The sequence below is a fragment of the Saccopteryx bilineata genome, chromosome X (assembly GCF_036850765.1).
Source record: "Saccopteryx bilineata isolate mSacBil1 chromosome X, mSacBil1_pri_phased_curated, whole genome shotgun sequence".
Lineage (NCBI taxonomy): Eukaryota > Metazoa > Chordata > Mammalia > Chiroptera > Emballonuridae > Saccopteryx > Saccopteryx bilineata.
In genome coordinates this window covers 41,989,796-42,016,700 of record NC_089502.1, presented here as the reverse complement: position 1 = coordinate 42,016,700, position 26,905 = coordinate 41,989,796, and the positions used below count along the sequence as shown (strand labels likewise).

The 26,905-nt window shown below is 36.5% G+C and overlaps 1 protein-coding gene and 1 pseudogene across 1 annotated transcript in view; both read left to right on the top strand.

Annotated features, from left to right (window-relative positions):
• The window catches only part of COL4A5 (collagen type IV alpha 5 chain), a 239,547-nt gene that overhangs the window by 175,671 nt on the left and 36,971 nt on the right, over window positions 1-26,905 (top strand). Inside the window, exons 30-36 of the mRNA XM_066248681.1 lie at window positions 2,800-2,913; window positions 8,977-9,144; window positions 9,995-10,084; window positions 10,709-10,858; window positions 12,511-12,609; window positions 14,427-14,516; window positions 15,393-15,532. Coding sequence (XP_066104778.1) covers window positions 2,800-2,913; window positions 8,977-9,144; window positions 9,995-10,084; window positions 10,709-10,858; window positions 12,511-12,609; window positions 14,427-14,516; window positions 15,393-15,532 — 851 coding nt within the window. The remainder of the gene's footprint in view (window positions 1-2,799; window positions 2,914-8,976; window positions 9,145-9,994; window positions 10,085-10,708; window positions 10,859-12,510; window positions 12,610-14,426; window positions 14,517-15,392; window positions 15,533-26,905) is intronic.
• LOC136317264 (small ubiquitin-related modifier 2-like) lies at window positions 906-1,609 on the top strand (annotated as a pseudogene).

Here is a 26,905-nt window from a genome sequence, read left to right as displayed (position 1 = left end):
AAAATTATGGCCAGCAGTAAATGGTAACACTCAAAGTTACAGGTAATGTAATTCACCAATTACTTTCTCCAGCACAGATCTCTGACCTTAAAAATTGCAGATAGAGACATTCCAAATGATAAGGTATGTGGTAAGTAGTGTCTATGGAAATTTCTCATTCACTGTATTTTGTTTATAAAAAATCTCCTTGAGACAAGGGTTAGGAAGAAATGGTTGAAGCCTATTTTAAACACCGTTTTAATAGGCATCTGGCTGATCTTTGAAAAGAAATATAGAAAAATCAAGGAGTATAGGATACCCATATCCCAATAGGAATTATTCTCAAATATTAAAGCCCAGTATAGGTCCTAAGTTTCTAGAAGAATAAAGAATTTGAGATGTTCTGCAATGTATTTCCTTTATCCTAAAACATTTATTATATTCTTATTCTGTGCCAGTTACTACTTGGATCATTAGAAAATAACCGAATATTTAGAAAATAACTAAAATGCTTCCAAATTATTCATTGATCAAAAGGGATAACTAGAAACTATTTTGAGTTGGATTAAAATAAAAACAAAACATGTCAAAATTTGTAGAATACAGATAAAGAAGTGATTAGGAAAAAATCATATTTGTAAAGCTTTTATTTGAAAAAAGAACAATATAAATAAATTATCTAACTTTTTCTTTTAAGAAATTAGACGAATAAAGCAAATTAAAAGAAGACAGACAGAACATAGAGCAAAATAACAATAAGAGCAGAAACTAATTATATTAAAAACAGAAAAATACTAGAAAAATTGTATAAGACTAAATGAGGTTCTTTGAAAAGATCGATAAAATAGATACACTTCTAACCAAGTCAGCCGAGAAAAAAAAGAAGATACATTACTAATATTAAAAATGACAGAGGGACTTGTTCCATGTGGACCTGGTACCTCTTTTGTGAAGCAGCAGCTGAAGAGACTCCGGTACTCGAAGTGGCGGATGAAAAGCCCAAGGAAGGAGTCAAGACTGAGAATGACAATCATATTAATTTGAAGGTGGAGAGGCAGGATGGTTCTGTGGTGCAGTTTAAGATTAAGAGGCATACACCGCCTGACAGGTGGTGGTGCAGTGGATAGAGCATCAGACTAGGATGTGGAGGACTCAGGTTCGAGACCCGAGGTTGCCAGCTTAAGTGCAGGCTCATCTGGCTTGAGAAAAAAGTTCACCAGCTTGGACCCAAGGTCGCTGGCTTGAGGAAGGGGTTACTCGGTCTGCTGAAGACCCGCGGTCAAGGAACATATGAGAAAGCAATCAATGAACAACTAAGGTGTCGCAACGAAAAACTGATCATTGATGCTCCTCATCTCTCTCTGTTCCTGTCTGTCTGTCCCCATCTATCCCTCTCTCTGACTCTCTCTCTGTCTCTGTAAAATAATAATAATAATAATAAAAGAGGCATACATCACTTAGTAAACTTATGAAAGCCTATTGTGAACAACAGAGTTTGTCAGTGAGGCAGATCAGATTCTGATTATTTGATGGGCAGCAAATCAATGAAACAGACATACCTGCACAGTTGGAAATGGAGGATGAAGATACAATTGATGGGTTCCAGTAGCAGACAGGAGGTGTCTACTAAAAAGGGAACCTGCTGCATTACTTCAGAACTCTGTTTCTCCAGACCAAGACATTCTCAATTAGAAAACTGCAGTTTGGTTCCACCACATGCTGACTGCTACCATATAGTTTTCTCTATTATTTCATTCGCCCTGTCCCCATTCCTTTATTGTACATAAAGTAACTGATGTATTGCACAAGCATTTGCATTTTTTAAAAAACTAAATGGCCAATGGTATGTTTTGACTGACATCAAATGGAGATGGAATGGGGGAAAATACTGGTTCTGCGAAAACACGCTCTTTCTTCATTAGTGGCATGCTCATTCAGCTCTTATTTTTATATTCCAATAAGTTATTTTGCTTTCACTGTTTAACAAAAGAAAATAACAACATAAGAATCTTTGCATACCTTGTTTGGAGAATTTTAATGTTTTTCATTTATCATTGTAAAACCAAGCACAATTTTATAACTTTTTTGTACATAGCTGTTACATGTAGGGCAATCTGTCTTTAAGTAGGAATAAATTACTCTAAAAGAAATGAGTCCTAGATAGTTTTCCCTTCACGTCAAGCGTCGTATTGTTTAAATAAACTTCTTGTTTAAAATGAAAAAAAATGAAAGAGGGAGCATCATTACAGATACTAGAGACATTAAAGGAGTAATAAGTGAGTATAATAGAGAACTGTATACCCATACATTTGACAACTTAAATGAAGTGGATGAACTTCTTGAAAGGTACAAATTAGTGAAGCTCACTGAACAAGAGATAGAGAATTAAGATATTTATTTAAGAAATTTATTTTTAGGTAAATTCTCCCATCAAGGAAAACTACCGTTCCAGGTGGTATTGCTAATATAAAGTCTAACAAACATTTAAAGAAGCAATAACACCAGTTACACAATATTTCTTTCCCAAAATAGAAGTGGATAGATTGCTTCCCATTGTATGAGTCCAGTGTTATTATTAATATCAAAGCCAGGTGAAGACATTATAAGGAAAAAGAGCTATAAACCAATGTCTGTCATAAACATAGATGTAAAAATCCTCAAGAAAATATTAGCAAATAAAATTCAAGAATAGAGCTTCACAATTTGATTTTTGACAAAGTTGCAAAGCCAATTTCAATAGAAAAATAAGTGTTTTCAATGAAAGATGTTAAATCAATCGGACATCTACATGCAAAATAAAATTTTATTCATTTTTTAAAGGTGATGTTGGACCAAGTGGACAACCTGGGCCAGTGGGACCTCCTGGGCTACCAGGAATAGGTGTTCAGGGGCCACCAGGGCCACCAGGGATTCCTGGACCAATAGGTCAACCTGGTAAGATTGGGGTAAACGTATATTTTGTAGTAGCACTCGTTATTCATATGTTGTTCAACTCATCAATAAAGTGTAACCTGCCTGACCAGGCAGTGGTGCAGTGGATAGAGTGTCGGACAGGGATGTCGAGTACCCAGGTTCGAGACCCCGAGGTCGCCAGCTTAAGCGTGGACTCATCTGGTTTGAGCAAAGCTCACCAGCTTGGACCCAAGGTCGCTGGCTTGAGCAAGGGGTTACTCGGTCTGCTGAAGGCCCACGGTCAAGGCACATATGAGAAAGCAATCAATGAACAACTAAGGTTTCACAATGAAAAACTGATGATTGATGCTTCTCATCTCTCCATTCCTGTTTGTCTGTCCCTGTCTATCCCTCTCTCTGACTCTCTCTCTGTCTCTGTAAAAAAATAAAAATAAAAGTGTAACCTGTGTACACATAAAAATTTTTTTAAAGTAATATGTCTACTTGTGTAATTAAACCCTGATATCCCCCCCTTTATTTAAAAGTGATCTATTAATGTTTTAATGATGACATTAATAATGTCATTTAATAACTTTAGTATCCCATCCTGGCATATAGTTGTTGAGCTAGTTATAGTCTTGGAATCACAGAACTAAGAATGTCTAGTGTTGGTTATTTCAGACCTGAGTAGCTAGATGTACAGCATAGACCTTTGTCTGTGGAACCTGTTTAACAGTTCATGAGAACTAGAGTTCACATTCTGTTTAAAATATTTTTTGTCATTATCATTTCTTTTTTTTAAAATAAAATTATTTTAATTTTCTCCTCTTGTACCCCTAAGTGGGCAATCACTTTACAACTCATAAACATTCTAAACTCTATTTATATGGATATTCAAAGAGCTTGGAGGGATTGAGCAAAAAAAGAAAAAAAACCTCATGGACACAGACAACAGTGTGGTGATTGCTGGGGTTGAGGGACAGGCTAGTCTAGAGATGGTGGATGGTATAGGGTGGGGGCAAGTGGTGATAAATGAAGACTTGACTTGGGTGAGTGAACACACAATATGGTGTATAGAGATTTTAGAACTGGGCACCTGAAACCTGTATGCTTATGTAAACCCAATAAATTCAATTAAAAAAAAAAAAAACTTTTGTCAGCTTGTAACCTACTAGAGAAACATATGGTCCCTCTACAACTGTATGAGAGTTTGCTAACTCGAGATTGTGGATTCTGAGCCAGCTGGTGATGTGAATTCATTTTACTTTCATCTAGGCAATCAGGCCACTTTGGATCCAGCATTATATTGCAAAGCACTGTAATAATTCATTAAATTAAAAAGTATGGAACATTTAATCATTCATTAATTTACTTGAATAAATCAGATGACTTAAATACACAGTTCAAATTACATATGTTGACTTTGAACAAAGGAAATATATTTTCTGACTTTAAATACCAATAGCTCTTTTATTTGTTAGTTAAAATGCTAAAATCTAGAAACAACAATTAACAATATAAGTAACCTAGAAAGTAAAGGTTACTTTTGCTTATGCTCTATTTAAAAAATATATTTTGTGGCAAAATATGCCTTTTTTATGGCCCCTAACATGACACTGCTGATTTAAAAATGAGAAAATTCACAATGTTACTTTGATGCAGGATGTTAAAAAGTAGCTGCTTCAACAATCATGAAAAAAATACTCTAGCATAACAGAGAGCTCTTGAGAAAAACCAATTAATTTTTAGATTAGTCCATTATAGTCTCTCCATGAAGTTTCACAAAGATTGATAAAATGGGTTTTATCAATGTGTGTTTAGAAATGTGTGTTGTCATTTCTTTTTAAAAAATTTTTGTTAAATTTATTGGGGTAGCACTGGTTAATGAAATTAAATAGGTTTCAACTGTACAATTCTATAATACATCATTTGTATTTGTATTATATATGTACCTATTTGCCACCCTAAGTCAAATCTTCCATCACCTTATATCTGATCCCCTTTACCTCTCCTGCTCCCCTTCCATCGGGTAACTACCATACTGTTGTTGTCTCTGTCTCTGAGGGTATTTTGTGGTTTTTTGTTTATTTGTTAGTCTTGTTTATTTGTTGCTTTTAATTTTATATTCCACAGATGAATGAAATATGGTTTTTGACATTTCTTTTATTTCCCCAAATTACACAAGGTTTTGAAAACATTTTGAATTCTTAAATCACACCTACACAAGAATAAAGACACCGATATTAACACCAGTCTGAACAAAATAAAAATAAATTTTTTATGCTTTTACAAATTTAGCTAATACTCTACAATGTTTAATTTTTCTAAAGTTCTCTCGTTCTCTTTTTAACCGATGGCCGTACAGCTACATTGATTAATAAAGTCTAGAAAGGACGGGCAGGAAGAAATTAATGGTACTGCGTTTAATCTCTTGTCATTATTCTGTGAATACAGGGCTGGACAAAACTAGGTTTACAGTTGTGAATATGCAAAACAGTTTTTTGCTGTATTATTATTTATTTATTTATTCTTTATTGTATTATTTATTATCAACTTACGTTTGTCTACCCCTGATATATATATTTTGCCATGAAATTCAAGATTTTAACTAGTATTGTTCAACAAACAAATGAAGTTAACAGCAACTGGCACTAAAATATATCCAATGTAATCTTATTAATATAGAAATTGTCTCAAGTCAAAATGTTTTTTGCCACATCTTACTTTTGACACTAACCATATATTGTTAATTTTTAAAATAAATTTTATGAAGTCAACAAAGCCTAATATTATTTTAACTCATTTCAAAAAGATCATAATTTCTTTTCATCTATTCATGTATCCCAATAGCAGGGTGATCAACAAGGCTGTTACTAATATCTTGATATGCTGGCTTACACTGCATGGAAATTCTAACTACCAGTTTTGGTTTTTTTGTTGTTTGTTTTGTTTTTTTGTTTTTTTTTGGGGGGGGTTGTATTTTTGAGAAGTGAGAAGCAGGGAGGCAGTCAGACAGACTCCCCACATGTGCCTGATCGGGTTTCACCTGGCATGCCCACCAGGGGGCAATGCTCCTTTGCAGCCAGAACCATTTTAGCACCTGAGGCAGAGGCCATGTAGCCATCCTCAGCACCTGGGCCAACTTTGCTCCAATGGAGCGTTGGCTGCAGGAAGGAAAGAGTGATAGAGAGGAAGGAGAGGGGGAAGGATGGAGAAGGAGATGGGCACTTCTCCTGTGTGCCCTGACCGGGAATCGAACCCAAGACTTCCACATGCCAGGCTGAAACTCTACTGCTGAGCCAACCATCCAGGGCCTAAGTACTACTTTTAAAAATAAGTTTATTTAATATGCTTATTTTGTTTTATTTTGTAATAAAAAACTTAATGGAAAGTATTTTATATTGTCACCTCTCCAGTGTAAAATGTTTACATTATGCTTTTTAGTCTTTTCTTTTGACTTGTTTTCTGCTATTACTTAATTCAGTTTTACTATTCTCTTTTTCAAGGCAGACTATACAGTTTAATATGTGTTTATGAATTAAGGATCTGTTGAATATTGGTTCCTCTGACAGCAGGCAAATAATAGAAAAAAAATGCCAAGGGATAAAAAGCAAAGTGCTTTTTCATTTAGTGCAGAAATAGAAATTTTTGATTCTTGTTATTTGACTTGGCCATTAGCTAGATTACTGCTTTAATGAATCTTTCTAGAGGTCACTTAAATATACTCAATTCCATGTCTACAAATTTGTTATGGTGCTTTGTCTCAGGAAATAGTACATGGTTGAATGGCTCAAGTTCATCACAACTAATGTGAATCAAAGAAAAAAAGATTTATTAATGTTGTTTTTGTAAATGAGGGAGATTACATTATAGTTTTTAAATTTTATTGGCTATAAAACCCCTAGGCTGTGTGTGTGTGTGTGTGTGTGTGTGTGCTTCTAAACTTCTCACAGATAATACATGCTTTTGAAATTTTCCTTTTATTCCATTAACTAGTTCTATTTGGTCGCCAATAAATTTAGAGCAACTATACAACCCTAATGTACTTAAACTTTATAGATACATTCACATAATTCTTGATGTATAAGGAGATTCAGTCGAGCTTATGAATTTAACAGACTTTTCTTCATCTTGATTATTACCGGAATCACTATTCTTGGCAATATTCATAGAAGAGTTCAATGCTGTTGAAAGTATAGTATGCTATTTTTTATTGCTAGTAATAATAATAAAGAAATAAATATTGTCTTTACATGTAGGTTGTTTAATCAGAGTCATCCACTAATAATTACTGAGTTCTCTGTACCTAACCTGTTACAGTATAAAACCAAATTAATTTTTAAATTCTAACCTTAGAAGCTCAAATTCCAAAATAATGATTCAAAGCAATAAAAGATCAGAGATAAGCAAAAGTGTAAAGGTGATCATCATCAAAGAGTATTTCTTTTTGTGAATGTAAATATTTTATTGTGACCCTATTGGTAAAAAAAAAAAATAGTTTTAGAATATATTATATGAATATCTGAGCTAATATCTAAAATATATTTCTTTATCCATTACTAATATATGATAGTAGCAAATCAATATCTAATAACTTATATTTGGAAATATATTTGCTCTAATCTTTACCTGCTTAGTTTTGTTTCCTAACTCAATAATCTTTTGCAACTTGCTTCTTCTCTGGTTATTCATCTCGCTGCTGAACTGTAACACCCTGCCTCTTGAACTTCAGGTCTACCAGGTATTGTAGTTATTTCTCAAAAGCCTTATCTTAAAAATCAAAATTTAAACATAAGCAAACAAGATTTCTGCAGACTTACATCTTTGGTTTCTTATCATTATTTTGTTGAATTGTTCTCTTGGAACACATTTCAAAGAACAAATAAGTGATCATGAAAACGTAGTTATCAAAAAAAAACTACTCAGCCTATAATGTAGCTAAAAACAGTGATATCCATATAGAGCGAAAATAGTGCTCACTATTAGATGTCTCATCATATTTCACAAATATACTAATATAATAATGTCTTTATTCTTTTTATAGTATTGTACAATAAAATAGCAATATTGTAACCATCACTGCTGTGCCATTAAAAGGAATTTTCTAATCTTCAAAATGAATTTTATCAGTTTAAGGGCATGCTGGTACATGACAGCATATATATCTGAAAATTCCAATATCTTGTTCTCTTATCAAAATAATTGCTTGTGAATCTTCAACAATAGAATTGATATGGCCACCTGCTCAGCCCTCAACTCCCAGTCAGTGATGACATATCCCAGTTTAACAGACAAGGACCAACAATGTTGTAGAACTCACTAAGCTGATAGATATTGGAGTGGGAACTTACACTGTGTTTATAGTATAATATTTTGCTTATACATATTCTTTTTAACCACCTGTTGTTTGGAGTATTTCAGTCTTTCAGAAACTTACAAAGATTAACTATCTTTGCAGTGTTATATATATTTTTTTAAATCCTGGCTGCAGTACTGAGAAGCAAAATAACAAAAGCTAATAATAACTATTAAAACAACAGCTAAACAGCAAAAATAAAAGGTCTGTGTAACTAATTTACTCGGTAATCACTTTAATGGATTATAGTAATACATTCCAATGCTTTATACTGCCATAGAGTGATGTAAATGCAAGGACCAGTGTTCAATTGCAAACTGTTTTTTACCGGTCTACATTGGAATTAGAAGAAATTAAAAGTAAGCATTTAGAAGCTTTTATAACAATTTGACAGTTTAATTCTATTTGTTGAATATAATAACTTGTATTTTGTTTGTCTTTGAATTTTTATTTTATTTTGTTAGTAATTTTATTGTATTTTATGAAAAATTTTAGTATATGATGGACTAGGAGTTAAGAAAAGATTGAACTTTCACCAGTAATAATTTGAGAGGTACTTTCTTAGAGAAATATACTTGAAAACTAAAGTTTCATTGTTAGGTCATTTTATATACATAATGTCAAAAATATCTCTAATTCACTGTCAGGTTTGTTGTTCACCAGATTCTATCACTTGCTTGCTAGGAATACTATATCCAGATAACTCTCTTAAAATAGTTTTAATACTTTTTTAACATTGTATTAATTAGGCTTGCATGGAATACCAGGAGAGAAGGGGGATCCAGGGCCTCCTGGGCTTGATGTTCCTGGACCCCCTGGTGAGAGAGGAAGTCCAGGAGTCCCTGGAGAACTTGGTCCTGTGGGACCCCCAGGAACGCCAGGGCTTCCAGGAAAAGCAGGTGCCCCTGGATTTCCAGGTAATTTATTTAAAGTTTTCTCTGGCTTTGGATACAGGAAATTAAGACAGATATGACTGTGGTATCATATATTATTCTCTTCTACTTTCATGGATTGACATTATTCCTTAAGGAAGAGTGCTAAATGTCTTTGATAGCAGGAAACTGACTTTGCTGTTTGCATACTTCCTCTGTGAAAATTCCAGTTATATATTGGTCTATAAGAAATGACCCCAAAAGTTAATGGTTTAAATCAACCATTTTCTTTTGCTACAGATGTTGTGAGTCACGAATTATGAGATGACTTAATAAAGTCATTTAACCCTGATCCCCCTGGCACCAGCTGGAGTGTCTGAGGGTGAGAGATCTACTTCCAAGATGGCAATTCTTTCACCCCCGAGTGTTGCTTAGGCTCATCATGTTACAGCAGTGTCAGGGTAGTTACCCTCCTTTTAGGGCATCTGATTTTCAACAAAGAGAATTCCCAAAAGCAAAATTGAATGTTTCAAGACCCCCCAGGTGGAAGCTGAAGCTGCAAGGCTTCTTATGCTATAACCTTGAAAGTCATACAGTGACACTTAGTTAAAGGCAATTCAGTCAGCCCAAATTCAAGGGGAGAAGGTTGCACAATGGCATGTATACTAGGACGTGTGGTTCATTGGAGGACTATCTTGGGAGATTCGCTACCACACTGAGTTTTTTTATTCATGGGTATTGACAGTACTGGTCACTAAGGTTACAACAGTTGAAAAGGAATAAAAGTGCTTTCATTCCAAATCTCAAAAAGTTTTCCAATTGACATCTTACAACCTATCTTTTATCTTTCCAAGGTCAAGGAAAGGTAAAAGTTACTTATTGATATTCTTCAAAGGTACCAAAGGTGAAATGGGTATGATGGGACCTCCCGGCCCACCAGGACCTTTGGGAATTCCTGGCAGGAGTGGTGTTCCTGGTCTGAAAGGTAATATTCTGAGTTTGCTAGAAGATGCATATAAGAAAGAAAATTAATCATTGTCTTTTTTTTTAATACAGAATATTTTTTATTTTACTGCTTTAAAAAAAGCAATAGTACCTTGGCCAGATAGCTTTGTTGGTTATAGCATCGTTCCAATAGGCAGGGGTTGCTGGTTTGATCCCTGGTCAGGACACATACAGAAACAGACTGATGTTTCTGTCTCCCTTCTTCTCTCTCTAAAATCAATCAATAAATAAAAAAATAAATAAAAATGACCAGCAGTTACCTATATTTTGTTTATATGTGATAATGGCTTTTGAATAGGTCCCATTTTCATTTCAGTGGCATAGTTTGGACATTATGAAACATGGTAAATAATGAAAGGTAGGAATTAAATTTTTATTTACCATCTCTATAATGTCAAATAATCGCTGAAGAAACAGGAATCATTATTTGAGGGTAAAAATTTGTGTGAGCTCAAGTTATTTGTACATAATAGCCAAGGTACATAAGTGTTTTGGGTAACTGGTGGCCTACTGAACTGTGGGACATATGAATAATACTTATATGCTTTAATTCTGGATGGATACATCTGATCTGATGTGTTTCCCCCACACACGTCGGTTTTAGGTGATGATGGTTTGCAGGGTCAGCCAGGGCCTCCTGGCCCCACAGGAGAAAAAGGCAGTAAGGGCGAACCTGGTCTTCCTGGTCCGCCTGGGCCGATAGATCCAGATCAGCTGGGCTCAAAAGGCGAGAAGGGGGACCCTGGTTTACCAGGTGAGTGATGTATTCATTAACACATTTCCAGGTATACCTGAAGCTTAATTTTTAATATCATGAAAAGTAACTTGTAGTCCTGGAATCACCAACAAACGGTACTAAGATGCATCAAATTTTTATAGTGAAAATTAATTTTCACCTGATTTTTTCTATTTCACTGTTCTACTTCTGTTTGAGCATTTCTTTTTTTATTAAATTTATTGAGATAATTAATATTCAAAAATCCATGCAGATTTCAAGTGTACAACACAATAAAACACCATCTGCAGCTCTCATTGTGTGCTCTCTGCCCCAAGCAAAGTCTCTTTCAGTCCCCATTTCTCCCCTTTGCCCACCGCTACTTACCTCCCCTTTCCCTCTATCACCACTCTTGTCTGTATCTATGTGACTTTTTTTTCCACTAATCCTTTGAGTATTTTCTTTTTAGTTTATCTGTCACAAAATGGGAGATTTTAAAATAGGCTTAGGCAGTCACCTTCAGACCTTCTAGAAAGAAGTATAGGGTATAGTTGAGGGGAAAAAAGATAAATAGCCAGAAATCACTTGGAAAGTGATTTCAGAAACTTCTGATTCCTTTAATTTTTCTCCCCTGAAACCAGATGGAGGTGAAGGCTACATTGTTACTGTGCAGTACTTTGTCTGTATAATACTTGGCTTTTAAATATAGTTCATTGTTATTCTGTTATACCTTGACAAAATAAACAAGTGTTTGGACTATGCCAACCAAGTTCAGCCCTGGGGGAAGTTGCTGAAAGTAGATCTAGGGATAACTGTGTTTTTATAGTTATTTTATTAGAACCAAATAAAGTATGAAGTATACATTTATTTGTTACATAAAATGTTCTTTCCTCTTTTTATAACAGTATAACATTCATAGCAAAACATCAGAAAATATACATAAGCACAAATCAATAAAACACAATCCAATCTCTATATAAGAGACTTTCATACAACATGGAACTTTAAAAAAATGGAACTTTAAAACAAGCTTTGTTTATTTACAGCTTGTAGTGAAGTTTGTGGGTATTTTTGTGTTGTAACCATTAATATTGTCAGTTCATGTGAACATGTGAGTGTATATTTGGGTATATGTGTTCTCAGATGTTATAAATTTCCTTATGAGCAGCTCTTGGTGATTTTTTTCCCTTCAAAAATGTATTTAAAGCATTACTATAGTTTTGTATATAGTCACAAAAGATGCAGGGTCACCTAATTTTTTATTATTGCTAAAATCATAAAATTTCTTGAATTATTCCTCCTAAGACTTCTCTTTGATTTTATGTCTTCTGTCAAATAGTAGAGACTCTATTCTTACCTCTTACATAGCATTATTAAAAATAGTTATAGAATATAAAAGAAAGCCCAGAGAGAATCTGCCTCAGATTCTTCATTTTAAAGTGTAAAAAATGAAGCCCAAAGAGGAAAGTGACTTCATTGTTAAGTGGTCTGAATTCTTAGTGGTAGCTAAATAAAAAATGGAGGAATTCAGTATGAGTTTAGTGCTATTGGTTCATACTATATATGTCTGAATATCACTGATTCCTGTGTTTTACTCACAGTTCAGAATATGGGTAGTTTACCTTGCCAAATTAATTTAATGGATTAATGATATCAGCCTAACTTGTCTCTTTTATACTCCTACTTGGAAGGTATTCCTGGAGTTGCAGGGCCAAAAGGTTACCAGGGTTTGCCTGGAGACCCAGGGCAACCTGGACTGAGTGGACAACCTGGATTACCGGGACTACCAGGTAGGTATGATATACCAACTTTAGCAATTGGATAGCTAATCCTGAACCCTGAAAAATCAATTATGTGTTTGTCATGTGTTAATGATGTTTTAGATCTGGTCGTGGCAATATGCTTGAGTAGCTACTGAGATAGGGAGTTCTCCTTGAGCAAAAATGTTGCCATTGGGCTCAAGTATCAAGATATATGACTTGTAAGATATTTTGCTTTGCTTATTGTTTTTCTTTTAGTGGTAGCAGAATTTACACAGAATCAGAAGCTTATCTAAGGTTATAGGATTTATTTACATAAATTGCAACATATGTAAATAAGACAATTATCTAGTAGAAGCCTGAAGAATTCACCTTTAATTTGTTTTTGGTTTTTTTCTTTTTTTTGCCTTCAGACAGGTCAGTTATTAAACCATGTTAAACAGATTATTTAAAATAGGTGCTGATTCTAATTTTAAAAATTTCAAGACATGAAAATTTCGCAACCTACCTTGGTGTATGTAGTCTGTTACAGCATTAATCACCCTCTTCTATGGATTTTCTTTTTTCTTTTTTTTTTATTTCATGAGAGGAGGGGAGGCAGAGACAGACTCTCGCATGCACCTGGACAGGAATCCACCTGGCAAGCCCCCTACCAGGTGATGTTCTGTCCATCTGGGATGTTGCTTCGTTGCAACAGAAGACATTTTTGAGTGCCTGAGGCGGAGGCCATGGAGCCATCCTCTGCGCTGGGAACCAACTTACTGTAACCAATCCTTGGCTGAAGGAGGGAGAAGAGAGAGAGAGAGAGAGAGAGAAAGAGAGAGAGAGAGAGGAAGGAATGAAGGAACGAAAGAGAGATGCAAGGGGAGGAGGGGTGGAGAAGCAGATTGGCTCTTCTCCTGTGTGCCCTGACTAGGAATTGAACCCAGGACTTCCACATGCACAGCCGACACTCTACCACTGAGTCAACCAGTCAGGGCTGGATTTTTTTTCTTATTTCTAATAACACTCCTTCTTGGCTGATTCTTAAGCCATTTTCTTGTAGTTGGGCTCCTAGTGAATGAAGAGGAGCTGGTCCCCATCTCCATAAGAACCTTTTAGGTCAGTTATTCTGCTTCAGACTCTGCACTCCACTGCCTTGATGCACTTGAAAGGAGAAACTATCTCCCTTTCTCTCCACATCTTTTATTTTCTCTTCCCCATGTTGGAAATGTAAAAGAAAAAAAATCAAAGAAAAATATTTTAAGGCAACATCAGCGTCCTTGAAAACTAGCAAAGACCCCAAGCACCTAAGCTCCAGGAAGAATAGATACACATAGCAACCATGACTGTTAGCGGTGATGGGCTAGAACCTCCCCATCAACACTTACCTATTCCTGGCCCAATGTACTAGGGGTTTATCATGACAGGTTACCACTTTCTTCTTCTTGTTCTCACATAATCAGAATCTTTAGGGAAATCCACTTCTGAATATTGTAAAAGACAGACCCATTTTATTGGATTCATCTGTGATTAAGATAGTATAGGTAGTTATATACATGCAACAAATAAGACAGGGTGTTTGGAATAGTTTTAGGACAAAAAACAAGCTGTCCTGGTAAGAATGTTGCATTTAAGAAATGAGTGTGTTTTAGGGGACCCCTGTTACCATGATTACATCATAATACATTCCTAAGTAGATTTCTTAGGTACCTCTTGCCTGTTTTATGCTGAATTACATTTGTGGAACTTAATCATGTATTAAGATTTGATCCACCCAATTCCATGATTACATTTTAATTACAACACATTCCAGGAAACCTCACTATTGCCAACTTGTCTTAATTTTACCAATTTGACTTTTCTAGGTCCCAAAGGTAACCCTGGTCTCCCTGGGAAGATGGGACTTACGGGACCCCCTGGACTTAAAGGAAACATAGGTGATATGGGTTTTCCAGGTGAGTTTTGACATCTCCCAAATATTTAGATCTACTAATGGAAGATAGTTCACTATCTTTGTTATCAGAAAAATGACTGGTGTCAAACTGAGACAATATCTAAGCAAATTACTAGATAAAGCTGTCTCATTACACAAATATTCGAACTACCTGGCCAGGCGGTGGTATAATGAATAGAGCATAGGCCTGGGATGCAGAAGACGCCGGTTTAAAACTCTGAGGTTCTTGGCTTGTGTGCAGGCTCAGCAGCTTGAGCACAGAGTTCCTGGCTTGAGCGTTGGATCATAGACATGACCCTATGTTCACTGGCTTAAGCCCAAAGATCGCTGGCTTGAAGCCCATGGTAGCTGGTTTGACCCCAAAGGTTGCTGACTTGAAGCCCAAAAGTCACTGACTTGAAGCCCAAGGTCACTGGCTTGAGCAGGGGGCCACTGGATTGGCTGGAGCCCTGTGGTCAAGGCACATAGCAGAAAGCAATCGATGAACAACTAAGGAGCCACAACTATGAATTGATGCTTCTCATCTCTCTCCCTTCCTGTCTGTTTGTCTCTCTCTAGCCAAAAAAGAGAAATCAATTTGAACTGGAAATTAAAGGACAGAGCTTTAAACACCTTTTTAAAAGTAAAAATTCACAAATTTGTATGATTTTCCCACCTATACCCCTTTCACTTAAACTTCCTATAAAATAGGCTTTTATATAATCAATGTTAGAAAGCTTATTATTCTATAATTTAGAATTTGCAGAGAGTTTTTTGTTTGTTTGTTTTTATTTTCAGAGAACTTCTGAAAAATATTTTTGTTTGGTCACTTGCATTATAGATATTCTGCAAGCGAAAGGTATTTTATAAAATATTGCATGTTACATGTTTTCAACAGGCCCTCAGGGTGTGAAAGGTTCCCCTGGTTCTCCTGGAGTCCATGGACAGCCTGGCTTCCCAGGATTACCTGGGCAGAAAGGAGAAAAAGGCGATCCTGGTGTTTCAGGCATTGGTCTTCCAGGTCTTCCTGGCCCAAAGGTAATCCTACTCTGCATCTGCCTGAACAGATGTGATTTTTCTTTAATATTGTGCTCATTAATATAATGCTTCATTTAATAAACTATGAACTCACATGGTCTACTTTGGGCAAGAATATATTCCTTCTCTTTTTCTCCTATATTGTAAAAGTATATTTTAGGGTTTTTGGCTAGTCCATAAAAAGGGAAAACTTCTGATTACTTATTATTCCCTCTATCTTAATCTTACTTTATTTGCATAATTTAGTAAATCAAAAGCATATTTCTGCCTGGTTTTGGTTTTCTTTTCCTTTTTTAGTGATAAAGTTGTTGGTCTTTGTCTAATTATCATTATTAACAAAGCTGAAGACACTTAAAAACAAAGTAATTTAGGCAATTAATAAAATTACAGTAGTATTCCAGCCTGACCAGGCAGTGGCACACGGCGGACCCAGGTTCGAAACCTGAGGTCGCCAGCTTGAGCACAGGCTCATCTGGTTTAGCGAAGCTCACCAGCTTGAGCCCAAGATCGCTGGCTTGAGCAAGGGGTCACTCGGTCTGCTGGAGCTCCCCGGTCAAGGCACCTATGAGAAAGCAATCATTGAACAACTAAGGTGCCACAATGAAGAATTGATGCTTCTCATCTCTCTCGTTCTTTTCTGTCTGTCTGTCTCTATCTGTTCCTCTCTCTGTCTCTGTCACAATAACAACAACAACAAAAAGTACAGTAGTATTCTTAACTGCATGTGTGAGATAGTTCTTGAGAAACACCTTCTTTTTTAGCCCTCTATGCCCCTTAGTCAGTGAGAAAACTTTGGTGGTGTCTCTCAAGCATTCAGATATAAGACTTGTTTTAGAATCATGCATTTAAGAAATAAATATTTGGCCCTGGCCGGTTGGCTCAGCAGTAGAGCGTCAGCCTGGCGTGCGGGGGACCCGGGTTTGATTCCCGGCCAGGGCACATAGGAGAAGTGCCCATTTGCTTCTCCACCCCCCCTCCTTCCTCTCTGTCTCTCTCTTCCCCTCCCGCAGCCAAGGCTCCATTGGAGCAAAGATGGCCCGGCGCTGGGGATGGCTCCTTGGCCTCTGCCCCAGGTGCTAGAGTGGCTCTGGTCACGGCAGAGCGACGCCCCGGAGGGGCAGAGCATCACCCCCTGGTGGGCAGAGCAGTGCCCCCTGGTGGGCGTGCCGGGTGGATCCCGGTCGGGTGCATGCGGGAGTCTGTCTGACTGTCTCTCCCTGTTTCTAGCTTCATAAAAATACAAAAAAAAATATTTGATAGCTGTTTAATTCCATGTAAAATGGTAATAACTTTTACTATTCATAAGATTTCTTATGTTTATATCTTCTTGGCAAATTGTTCGTTCTTTGCCTCACTTTTCGGGAGGGGATTTGGCTATATATGTCTTACTGATTTGTAGAAATACTTTATAAGTAACAAAGATGTATTTATTATCTATTACATGTGTTGTAAATATTTTCTCCCAGCAAATTGTTTGTCTTATAACATTGCTTACTGTGCATTTCATTATGTAGAACTTTAAAATTTTTGTTTAGGTGAATTTTTTACTCATTCATCTATTGAAAAAAAAATATATGTCTCCTGAGTATGTACAATGTGGCAGGTATTGTTTTAGGTGCTGGAGATAAAGCATGATGAAATAAACTCACTGCCAGCGTGGAGCTTACATCTAATAAATAAACAAAATAAGTAAGTTTATAGTATGTTTGAAGGTATAATGAAAGTAATGTGAGACATGGGAATAGGAATTGCTGAGAATTGTTACATGTTGATACAAGGTAGGAAGGGAAAGCGTCCCTGATAACATCTGTTCTATTTAGTGAGGGAGTCATTCAAAGACTCTGGGTGGGAGTACACTTGACACTTTTGAAGAGCCTAAGGGAGGCTAGTGTGGATTATGCAGAGTGAGTGATGGCAGGAGATCAGTTTGGTAAAGGGAGAAAGATACAAGGTCCTTGTAGATTATAGCAAGGGCTTCTGCCACTGAATGACATGTGGAGCGACTAGAAAGAGTAACATAACTGTACTTTGATTAAAAAAAAAAAAAAAAAGTCTTGCCTGACCTGTGGTGGCGCAGTGGATAAAGCGTTGACCTGGAAATGCTGAGGTCGCCAGTTCAAAACCCTGGGCTTGCCTGGTCAAGGCACATATGGGAGTTGATGCCTCCAGCTCCTCCCCCCTTCTCTCTCTCTCTCTCTCTCCCTCTCTGTCTCTCTCTCTCTCCTCTCTAAAAATGAATAAATAAATAAAAAAAATTAAAAAAAAATAAAAGGCCTTTAAAAAAAAAAAAAAAGTCGGCCTGACCTGTGGTGGCGCAGTGGATAAAGCGTCGACCTGGAATGCTGAGGTCGCCGGTTCAAAACCCTGGGCTTGCCTGGTCAAGGCACATATGGGAGTTGATGCTTCCTGCTCCTCCCCCTGTTCTCTCTCTATCTCTCCCTCTCTCTCTCTCCCCCCTCTCTCTAATAAAAATAAATAAATAAAAATCTAAAAAAGTAAATAAATTTTTTTTTTAAAAATCACAGCTCCTGTTTAAGAAATAGATTATAGAGGAAGATGGATGAAAAAAGTAGGACCAGTATGGCACTATTTAACTAATATAGAATAGAAATGTTGATAGCATGAGTCAGGGTGGTAGTAATGGAAATAAAAAGTAGTCAGAATCTGAAATTTTTTTTAAATCAAGTCAAAATGATTTACTTATAGAATTTGAGAAAAAGATACCAAGGAGGAATCTTAAAGTTATATCTTGAGCAACTGGAAGAATGGAGTTACTGCATAGTACTATAAGAAAGATTTTGGGAGAAGCAGATTTGGTGAGAAAGTTACGAACATAGTTTTCTGATTGTTATGAAGACGTCTGTATCCTAAAATTATAAAAATAGACATATATTTTTCCAGTACTTGCATCATTATGTTTTTTATATTTACATCTTTTTTTTTTTTTTTCTTTTTTCTGAAGCTGGAAACAGGGAGAGACAGTCAGACAGACTCCCGCATGCGCCCGACCGGGATCCACCCGGCACGCCCACCAGGGGCGGTGCTCTGCCCCCCAGGGGGCGATGCTCTGCCCATCCTGGGCGTCGCCATATTGCGACCAGAGCCACTCTAGCGCCTGAGGCAGAGGCCACAGAGCCATGCCCAGCGCCCGGGCCATCTTTGCTCCAATGGAGCCTTGGCTGCGGGAGGGGAAGAGAGAGACAGAGAGGAAAGCGCGGCGGAGGGGTGGAGAAGCAAATGGGCGCTTCTCCTATGTGCCCTGGCCGGGAATCGAACCCAGGTCCTCCGCACGCTAGGCCGACGCTCTACCACTGAGCCAACCGGCCAGGGCCTATATTTACATCTTTGATACAGCTGACCTTTTCTGTATGTTGTGTGAGGTGAAAATTTGTTCTTGACTCATTCATTTGAAGTGACATTTAAAAACATTTCTAAATTTGTTCATACATTATTTTTCTGAACTGAATGAATTTTAACATTTACATAATGGAGACCAAATTACCATAATAACTCTCTTCTAAAATTATAATGGATGGCAGCAGAAAAAGCTTTAATTGTCAGAAGCCCTCAGTGTATTCAACAATTGAACCAAGAGGCTACATTTTAGATTTTCTCTGCAGCCAACAAGTATATTTCAATAAGCAAATTCTACACTAAATTTTAATACTTGGAAAACTGATAAAACAAAGAAATCACCTATTTGAAATAGACTGATGTTTCTTTCAGATGGTATTATTTTATCTTAGAATGGTGACACATTGAAAAAATAAGATGTAATAGCTCAGTTATATTAGGCACAGGCAGTCCTTGCTTTGCACATTATGATATGCACAAAATCATTACCACACTTTAGTTAAATAACATCAGTCCACAAAAACATGTTTCAACTTTTAGTTACCATGGTATATTAGCTCTTCAATCTTTAAGTCACTATGTAAATAACAGCTGTGCATCATGATCAGTGAACAGTTGTTTTGCTTCTTTCAAATTTTTCAAAGGATAGTCACTATAAATCTGTTACTCTCTTCATGCACTAACAAAAAAGCATATACTTTCATTGCCTCTTTGTCTCGCATTGGTAAACCTACGTGACATTTAACAACAATGAGTAATCAAAGGAGAAATTGATGTATAAAGATAAAAGTGCCGCAAAAAAAAAGTGGTATCACTGGAAGTGAAATTTAAATCGAATGTAAATGCAGCTATAGATAAAATAGCCAACCACAGGAATATTGACCCTGCCACCATTTGAGGGACTTAGGTGTGCAATCAAGGAAGTTAATAAAGTCAAACTTATCACCAAGGTGTGTGTGTGTGTGTGTGTGTGTGTGTGTGTGTGTGTGTGTGTGTATATATATGACTTCTCTGTGCAGTTATAACTGAAGTCAACAGCAATTTAATATACTGGGAAAACCTTTTAAAGGTCATGGATGAATCATATTTTCCCACTGTTAATATCTTTTTATATTTTCATTTTTTTTAGAGCTATCCTACTGTGCAAAACAAGAAGTGCCTATATTATAAAAGAGGAATAGAATAAAATTTTCAGAAAACATAATGTTGTGATTGGCGGATGGCAAGCACAAGAAAAAAAAATCTAATTATTGAGTTGTTAAATAAATATAATGGTAAAAGTCAGATGAAGATTTTATTTTACAAATGTCACAATTTATGAGAGCATATTCTTGTTAGTCAAAAAGTATAATTAATATAGTACAGAAAGAAACCCTTAGACAATAAATCAGTAGGCAGAAATTTGAGTCCTGAGTCTTGTCTACTTGACCTTGTAAGTCAGTTATCTCTTTTGTATTTCCATTACTTTGTCAGTAAAATAAAATAATTATTGTACCTATGTGCAGAGCTATTGTGAAGCTTCAATTAGATTAAAAAAACACTTTGTAAATTATAAAGCACTCTTACATAGCATTTATCTCTGAAATGAGAGGGCTGGACTGGATTGTATCTAAGATTTCTAAAACTCTCAAATTTAATGACTCTGTGGAACTATATGAATCTATAATATTTTTAATTTAATTTTAATTTTTTTATTTTTAGTTACAGTTCACATACATTATTATATTAGTTTCAAGTGTACATCCTAGTGATTATACATTACATAACTAAATAAGAGATCATCCCAATAACTCTCACTTTCATTTGACACCATACATATTTATTAGAATATTATGACTGTATTCTTTATGCTGAACTTTATGTCCTTATGACTATTCTGTAACAACTGATTTGTGCTTCTTAATTTCTTCGTTTTTTTCACCTATTCCCCCAAATCCCCTCCCATTGAGCAGCCATCAAAATGTTCTCTGTATCTAACAGTCTGGTTATGTTTTGCTTGTTTGTTTATTTTGTATGTTTTTTATTCAATTGTTGATATATATATATATGTATTCATTGTCATTTTATTTTTCATATTTTTTATCTTTTTTCTTATTCTTAAAGAAGACACTTTAAACATTTTATTGGTGTTTTGATGGTGATGAACTCCTTTAGCTTTTCTTGTCTGGGAAGTTCTTTATCTGTTTTTTTATTCTAACTGATAGCTTTGCAGGTAAAGTAATCTTAGTTGTAGATCCTTGCTTTTCATCACTTTAAAAATTTTATGATAGTACCCTCTAGCATGAAAAGTTTCCTTTATGAAATCAACCAGCAGTATTATGGGAGCTCCCTTGTATGTAATATAACTAACTGCTTTTCTCTTGCTGCTTTTAAGATTCTCTCTTTGTCTTTAACCTTTGCCATTTTAATTAATGATGTTTCCTGCTATGGGCCTCTTTGGGTTCATCTTGTTTGGGACTCAATGTACTTTGTGGACTTGTGTGTCTATTTTCTTCACTAAGATAAAGAAGTTTTCTGTCATTGTTTCAATTAGCTTTTCAATTTCTTGCTGTATTTCTTTTTCTTCCAGCACCCCTCATGAAGGAAATGTTGGCATGACTGAGTTTGTTCCAGAGGCTCCTTACACTGACCTCATTTCTTTGTATTTTTTTTCTTTTTGCTTTTCTTATTGGGTGTTTTTGCTTCCTTGTATTTTACATCACTATTTTTATTCTCAACTTCATCTACTCTACTGTTGATTCCTTGAAAATTATTCTTCATTTTAGTTAGTGTGCCCTTTATTTCTAACTGGTCATTTTTTTATGCTGTTGAGGTTCTCAGTAGGTTCACTGAGCATTATAAAGATAACCAGTGTTTTGAACTTTGTATCTAATAGATTGCTTGGCTCCATTTTGATTAAGGGTATGTGTGTGTGTGTGTGTGTGTGTGTGTGTGTGTGTGTGTGTGTGTGTGTGTGGTTTTGTTCTGTTCTTTCATTTGGGACATGTTTCTTTGTCTTCTCATTTGTCAGCCTCCCTGTGTTTGCTTCTATGTATTAGGTAGGGCTGCTACATCCCTCAGCCTTGTTAGAGTTGCCTAATGTAATAGGTGTTATGTATGGTCCAAAGGCACACCTTCACTGATCATCCAAACTGGACACTCTTAAGTGTACTGCTGGTGTGGGCTGTGTACACCCTCCTGATTGCTCTTAGCACATCAGTAGGAGGGATTTTTCCTCGGGTTGATCTGCTGCAAGGAATGGCTGTGACCATGCACCACTGAACTACTTCCGACCACCATAGAGGACCAGCTGTGCAGAGGCTACTCCATAGAGCAGGACTTACTTCAGCACAGCTCTGGTGCCCACTGAGTCTGCTCCTTGAGTGGGTCATTTTTGAATTTGATTAGGTGGTGGTGCTTCTACATGGTCTGAAGCTTTCTAATAGATGAGCTGGCTCTGGGGCCTCCTGGGAGATGCAAGCCAAGGTCAGCAGCTACTTGTGTTCTGCTCAAGACAACCTGGCATTAGCTATAAAGCAGTCTGCAGATAGCCACTACTTGTGTTGGGCTTGGAGGTGTCCAGGCAAGGCCAAGCTGTGAACCAAGGTCAGCTACTCCTAGTGCTGGGCCTGGAGCCACTTAGCAAGAGGTACAGGGCTCACTGAGGCCAGATGCTGCTTTTTTGAGAGACTTTAGGAAAATCTGAAGCATGAACGAAGACAGGCCATTCATATGGAAAAGCCACTGGAAACAGCTTGGGTGGACCTGAAAACTGAGTGTGGCAGGATCTCAAGGAATCACAAAGGCAGGACAGGTTGGTGGAGATTCAGATACGGTACCTGTCTCCTGGCTTTCTGAAGGGAGAGCTTGTCAAAGGAACAATGGCCTCTACCAGCTCTTTTGGGGGGAAGAAGCTATCCCCCAGTCCTTGTTCTGATGCTAGACTATTCAGTTTCTCTCTGTATGTCCCTGGTCCCTTTCAGTCTGCTGCCTGACTCTTGAAGCTTAGAAGGAGTGAGTATGAGTGAGTCTATGAATAGGCCCTTTAACAAGAATTGCCTGAGATTCCAGCAGCCTTCTTTCTCTCTCAGTCTCAACCCCTGCTGTTGTTGTTTTTTTTAAGATTTTATTTACTGATTTTAAAAAAAGAGGAGAGGGGTGGAGTGAGAAGTATTAACTCATAGTTGCTTCACTTTAATTGTTTAATGTTCATTGGCTGTCATGTGTGCCTTAACAAGGCAAACCCAAGGTTTTGAACCAGTGACCTCTGCATTCCAGGTCAAGGCTTTATATGCTACACCACCACAGGCTAGACTATACCCACTGGTTTTTTGTTTTTTTTTGTTTTGTTTTTTTTTTAAGATTTTATTTATTTATTTATTCATTTATTTATTTATTTATTTTTTACAGAGTCAGAGAGAGGGATAGATAGGGACAGACAGACAGGAATGGAGAGAGATGAGAAGCATCAATCATCAGTTTTTCGTTGTGACACCTTAGTTGTTCATTGATTGCTTTCTCATATGTGCCTTGACCATGGTCTTTCAGCAGACTGAGTAACCCCTTGCTTGAGCCAGCGACCTTGGGTCTAAGCTGGCGAGCTTTTTGCTCAAGCCAGATGAGCCCGTGCTCAAGCTGGCAACCTCGGGGTCTCAAACCTGGGTCCTTCCACATCCCAGTCCGACACTCTAGCCACTGCGCCACTGCCTGGTCAGATATACCCACTGATTTTTACAGTTAAGTGACTTCTCTTCCTGGCACAGAAACCCTGGGATGCCAGACCTGGTATGGGGCTCCAGAATCCTTACTTTTCATGGGAGACCTCCGCAGCTGAGATATCTCTTCTGATTTTTATCTGCCACATATTGGTGTGGAAACAATCCATTCTGAATTCCTGCCCCTGTTACTAGTCTCAGTGTGGCTTCTTTTATTCCCTAGTTGTAAGACTTCCATTCAGCTAGATTTCAGGCAGTTCTGAAGCATGATTGTTCTGTAGTGTAATTGTAATTTTAGTGTGTTTGGGAAAGAGGTGAGTATTGTGTTTATCTATGCTTCCATCTTGACCTGAAGTCTATGACATTCTTTTAATATGGCATAAATGTTTCTAATCTCCATTAATTTTCCTCTAAATATAATCATACTACAGACTCTAAACAATCTCTATTATAATCTGAGTTTGTTTGTTTTTTTTGCTGACATTGACAAGCAGATCCTAAAATTCATATGAAAATATATAGGACACAGAATAATCAAAACGATCTTGAAAATTAAATAATGAGTTTAGAGGACTCACCCTTCTAGGTTTCAAAACTTACTATAAAACTACAGCAATCCAGACTGTAACACTGGCATAGAATATGCATAGGGATAAATGCAATAGATGACAGCAGTTTTCAACTGCTAGTCTGCCAGAAATTTTATGCTCTTCTGAGACAGAGTTAACCACCCTGATGTTTTGTGAAGATGATTATAGACACTATAATTTATCATTTATGGCAGATCAACAAAAGTCTTCAGACTGGCTTTTGAAAACCACAGAATTAGAATCCAGAAATAAACCTTTACAGTTTTGGTCAGCTGATTCTCAACAAAGGTGTTAAGGCAATTAGAAGAGGAAAGAAAATATTTTTAACTAATAATGCAGTAATAAGAGAATATCTATATGTAAATGAGTGAATTTGCACCACCTTATTCAGATCATATTCCAAAATTAACCCCTAGTAGGTAATTGACCTAAATGTGAGAGCTAAAACTATTAAAATCTTATAAGAAAACATGACTGATTCCAACTTTAAAAAAATACAAAAAAAGAAAACATGACTGAATCTTCATGATCTTGGGTTAGCTTACTGGTTTGTTAGATATAATATGCATACATAATAACCCCAAAGAAAATATAAATTGGAATATATTGTGTTTTTTTGTGACAGAGACAGAAAGAGACAGAGAGAGGGAAAGATAGGGACAGACAGACAGAAAAGGACAGAGATGAGAAGCATGAATTCTTAGTTGCAGCACCTTAATTGTTCATTGATTGCTTTCTCATATGTGTCTTGACCAGGGGGCTTCAGCAGACTGAGTGACTTTGCTCAAGCCAGCGACCTTGGGCTCAAGCTGGTGAGCCTTGCTCAAACCAGATGAGCCTGCGCTCAAGCTGACGACCTCAGGATTTTGAACCTGGGTCCTCCACATCCCAGTTCAATGCTCTATCCACTGTGCCACCTCCTGGTCAGGCTGGAATATATTATATATTTTTTAAAGTGTTGCAAATGATAACATCAAGGATGTAATAGGACAACCCACAGGAAGAAAATATTTGCAAATCATATATCAGAGATTTGTATTCAGAATATATAAAGTACCCATATTCAATAAGAAAGCAAATAAACCAATTCTTAAAATGAACAATTTTAGTTGCATCTAACAGACTTATAAAGGACATTCCATCCTACAACAGAAGAGTATACGTTATTTAGGGAATATGAAATATTCCCCAGAATTGCCCACATGTTAAGCCAAGCTTTTACAAATATTTAAGAGGTGGGAATGCTTCCAAACTTATCCTATAATGCTTGCATTTTCCTGATTCCAAAACTGTTCAAAAATATTATAAGAAAACTACAGATCAATATCCTTTATGTATATTGATGTATTTTTTTAGTGAAATACTAGTAAATCAAATTCAACAGCATATTAAAAAATTGTATACTATGATCAAGTGAGATATATTGCTGGGATGCAAAGATGAGTCAACATACAAAAATCATTAATGCAGTATATCACAAAGCCAAGGAAAGGAAAAACCTACATGGTCCTTACAGTTGAAGCAGAAAACTCATTTCAAAATAATTCAGTACCCTTTTTATGATAATAATAATAAAAAAATTCACCAAACTAGCGACAGTAGGAAACTACCTGTACATAATAAAGACTGTGTGTGAAAACCACAGAACTGATATTATACCCAATGGTGAGTGAAAGCTTTTACTCTAATATCAGGCACAAAGCAAGGGTGCACAATCTAGTCACTCCTATTAAGCATAATGCCGGAAGTCTTAACCAGAGCAGTTATGCAAGAAAATAAAGTTATCACTGAAATTTGTTCATGTTCAAAAACATCCATGTAGACTTTTGGACCATGGTTAATATAAACCCTGGTCTTCAGCAAGATTTGAAACCAGACCCGTCTTCCTGATTCGTGTCCCTTTATCAGCTAGGCTATTAAGGCAAGAAGGGTTATTATTAGAAATGCAACCACAGCATAATTATTGAACCAATAAAATATGATAGTATTTTTATGTATTGATTCTGTAAACCCAAAGTAGAAATAAACTTGGGCTATTTAAACCCAAGGATGTTTTCCAAGGTTGCACATTTCAAGGATCTTTTGTCATGGACCAAATGTTTCCATGTACATTTTGCTTAAGACCAAATATCAAGGACCATTTTACATAGAAAGATGTCTCGGTGGATGTTTTGAACAGAACAAAGTATCTACTGACTGCATGGAAAACAGAATGGAAGGCCCTCAAAAAATTAATAGAACTTCCATATATATATTAAAAATACTAACTTTAAATGATCAATGCATCCCATGTTCATAGCATTATTTACAATAGCCAAGATATGAAAACAAACTAAATGCCCATTGATGGATGAATGGATCAAGGAATGATATAACTCTGTGTGTGTATGTGTGTGTGTGTGTGTATCACACAACACAGTCATAAAAAAGAGGGAAATCTTGCCATTTGAGACAACATAGATGGACATTCAGGTGATTAAGTGAAATATGTCAGAGAAAGACAAACACCATATGATCTCACTTATGCATTACGCCAAAAAAGAATAAACAAATAAACAAAGTAAAAGCAACAAGAAAAAATTAGCTCATGGGTACAGAAAAATATTAGCAGGTGCCAAAAGGGGGGGGGAGTGCATTGGGGATGGGCAAGTGGGGCAAAGGGAATTAAAAAGAACAAACAGGCTCTGATACAGACAACAGACTGATGGTTACCAGAGGGGAAGGGTTTGGGGGAC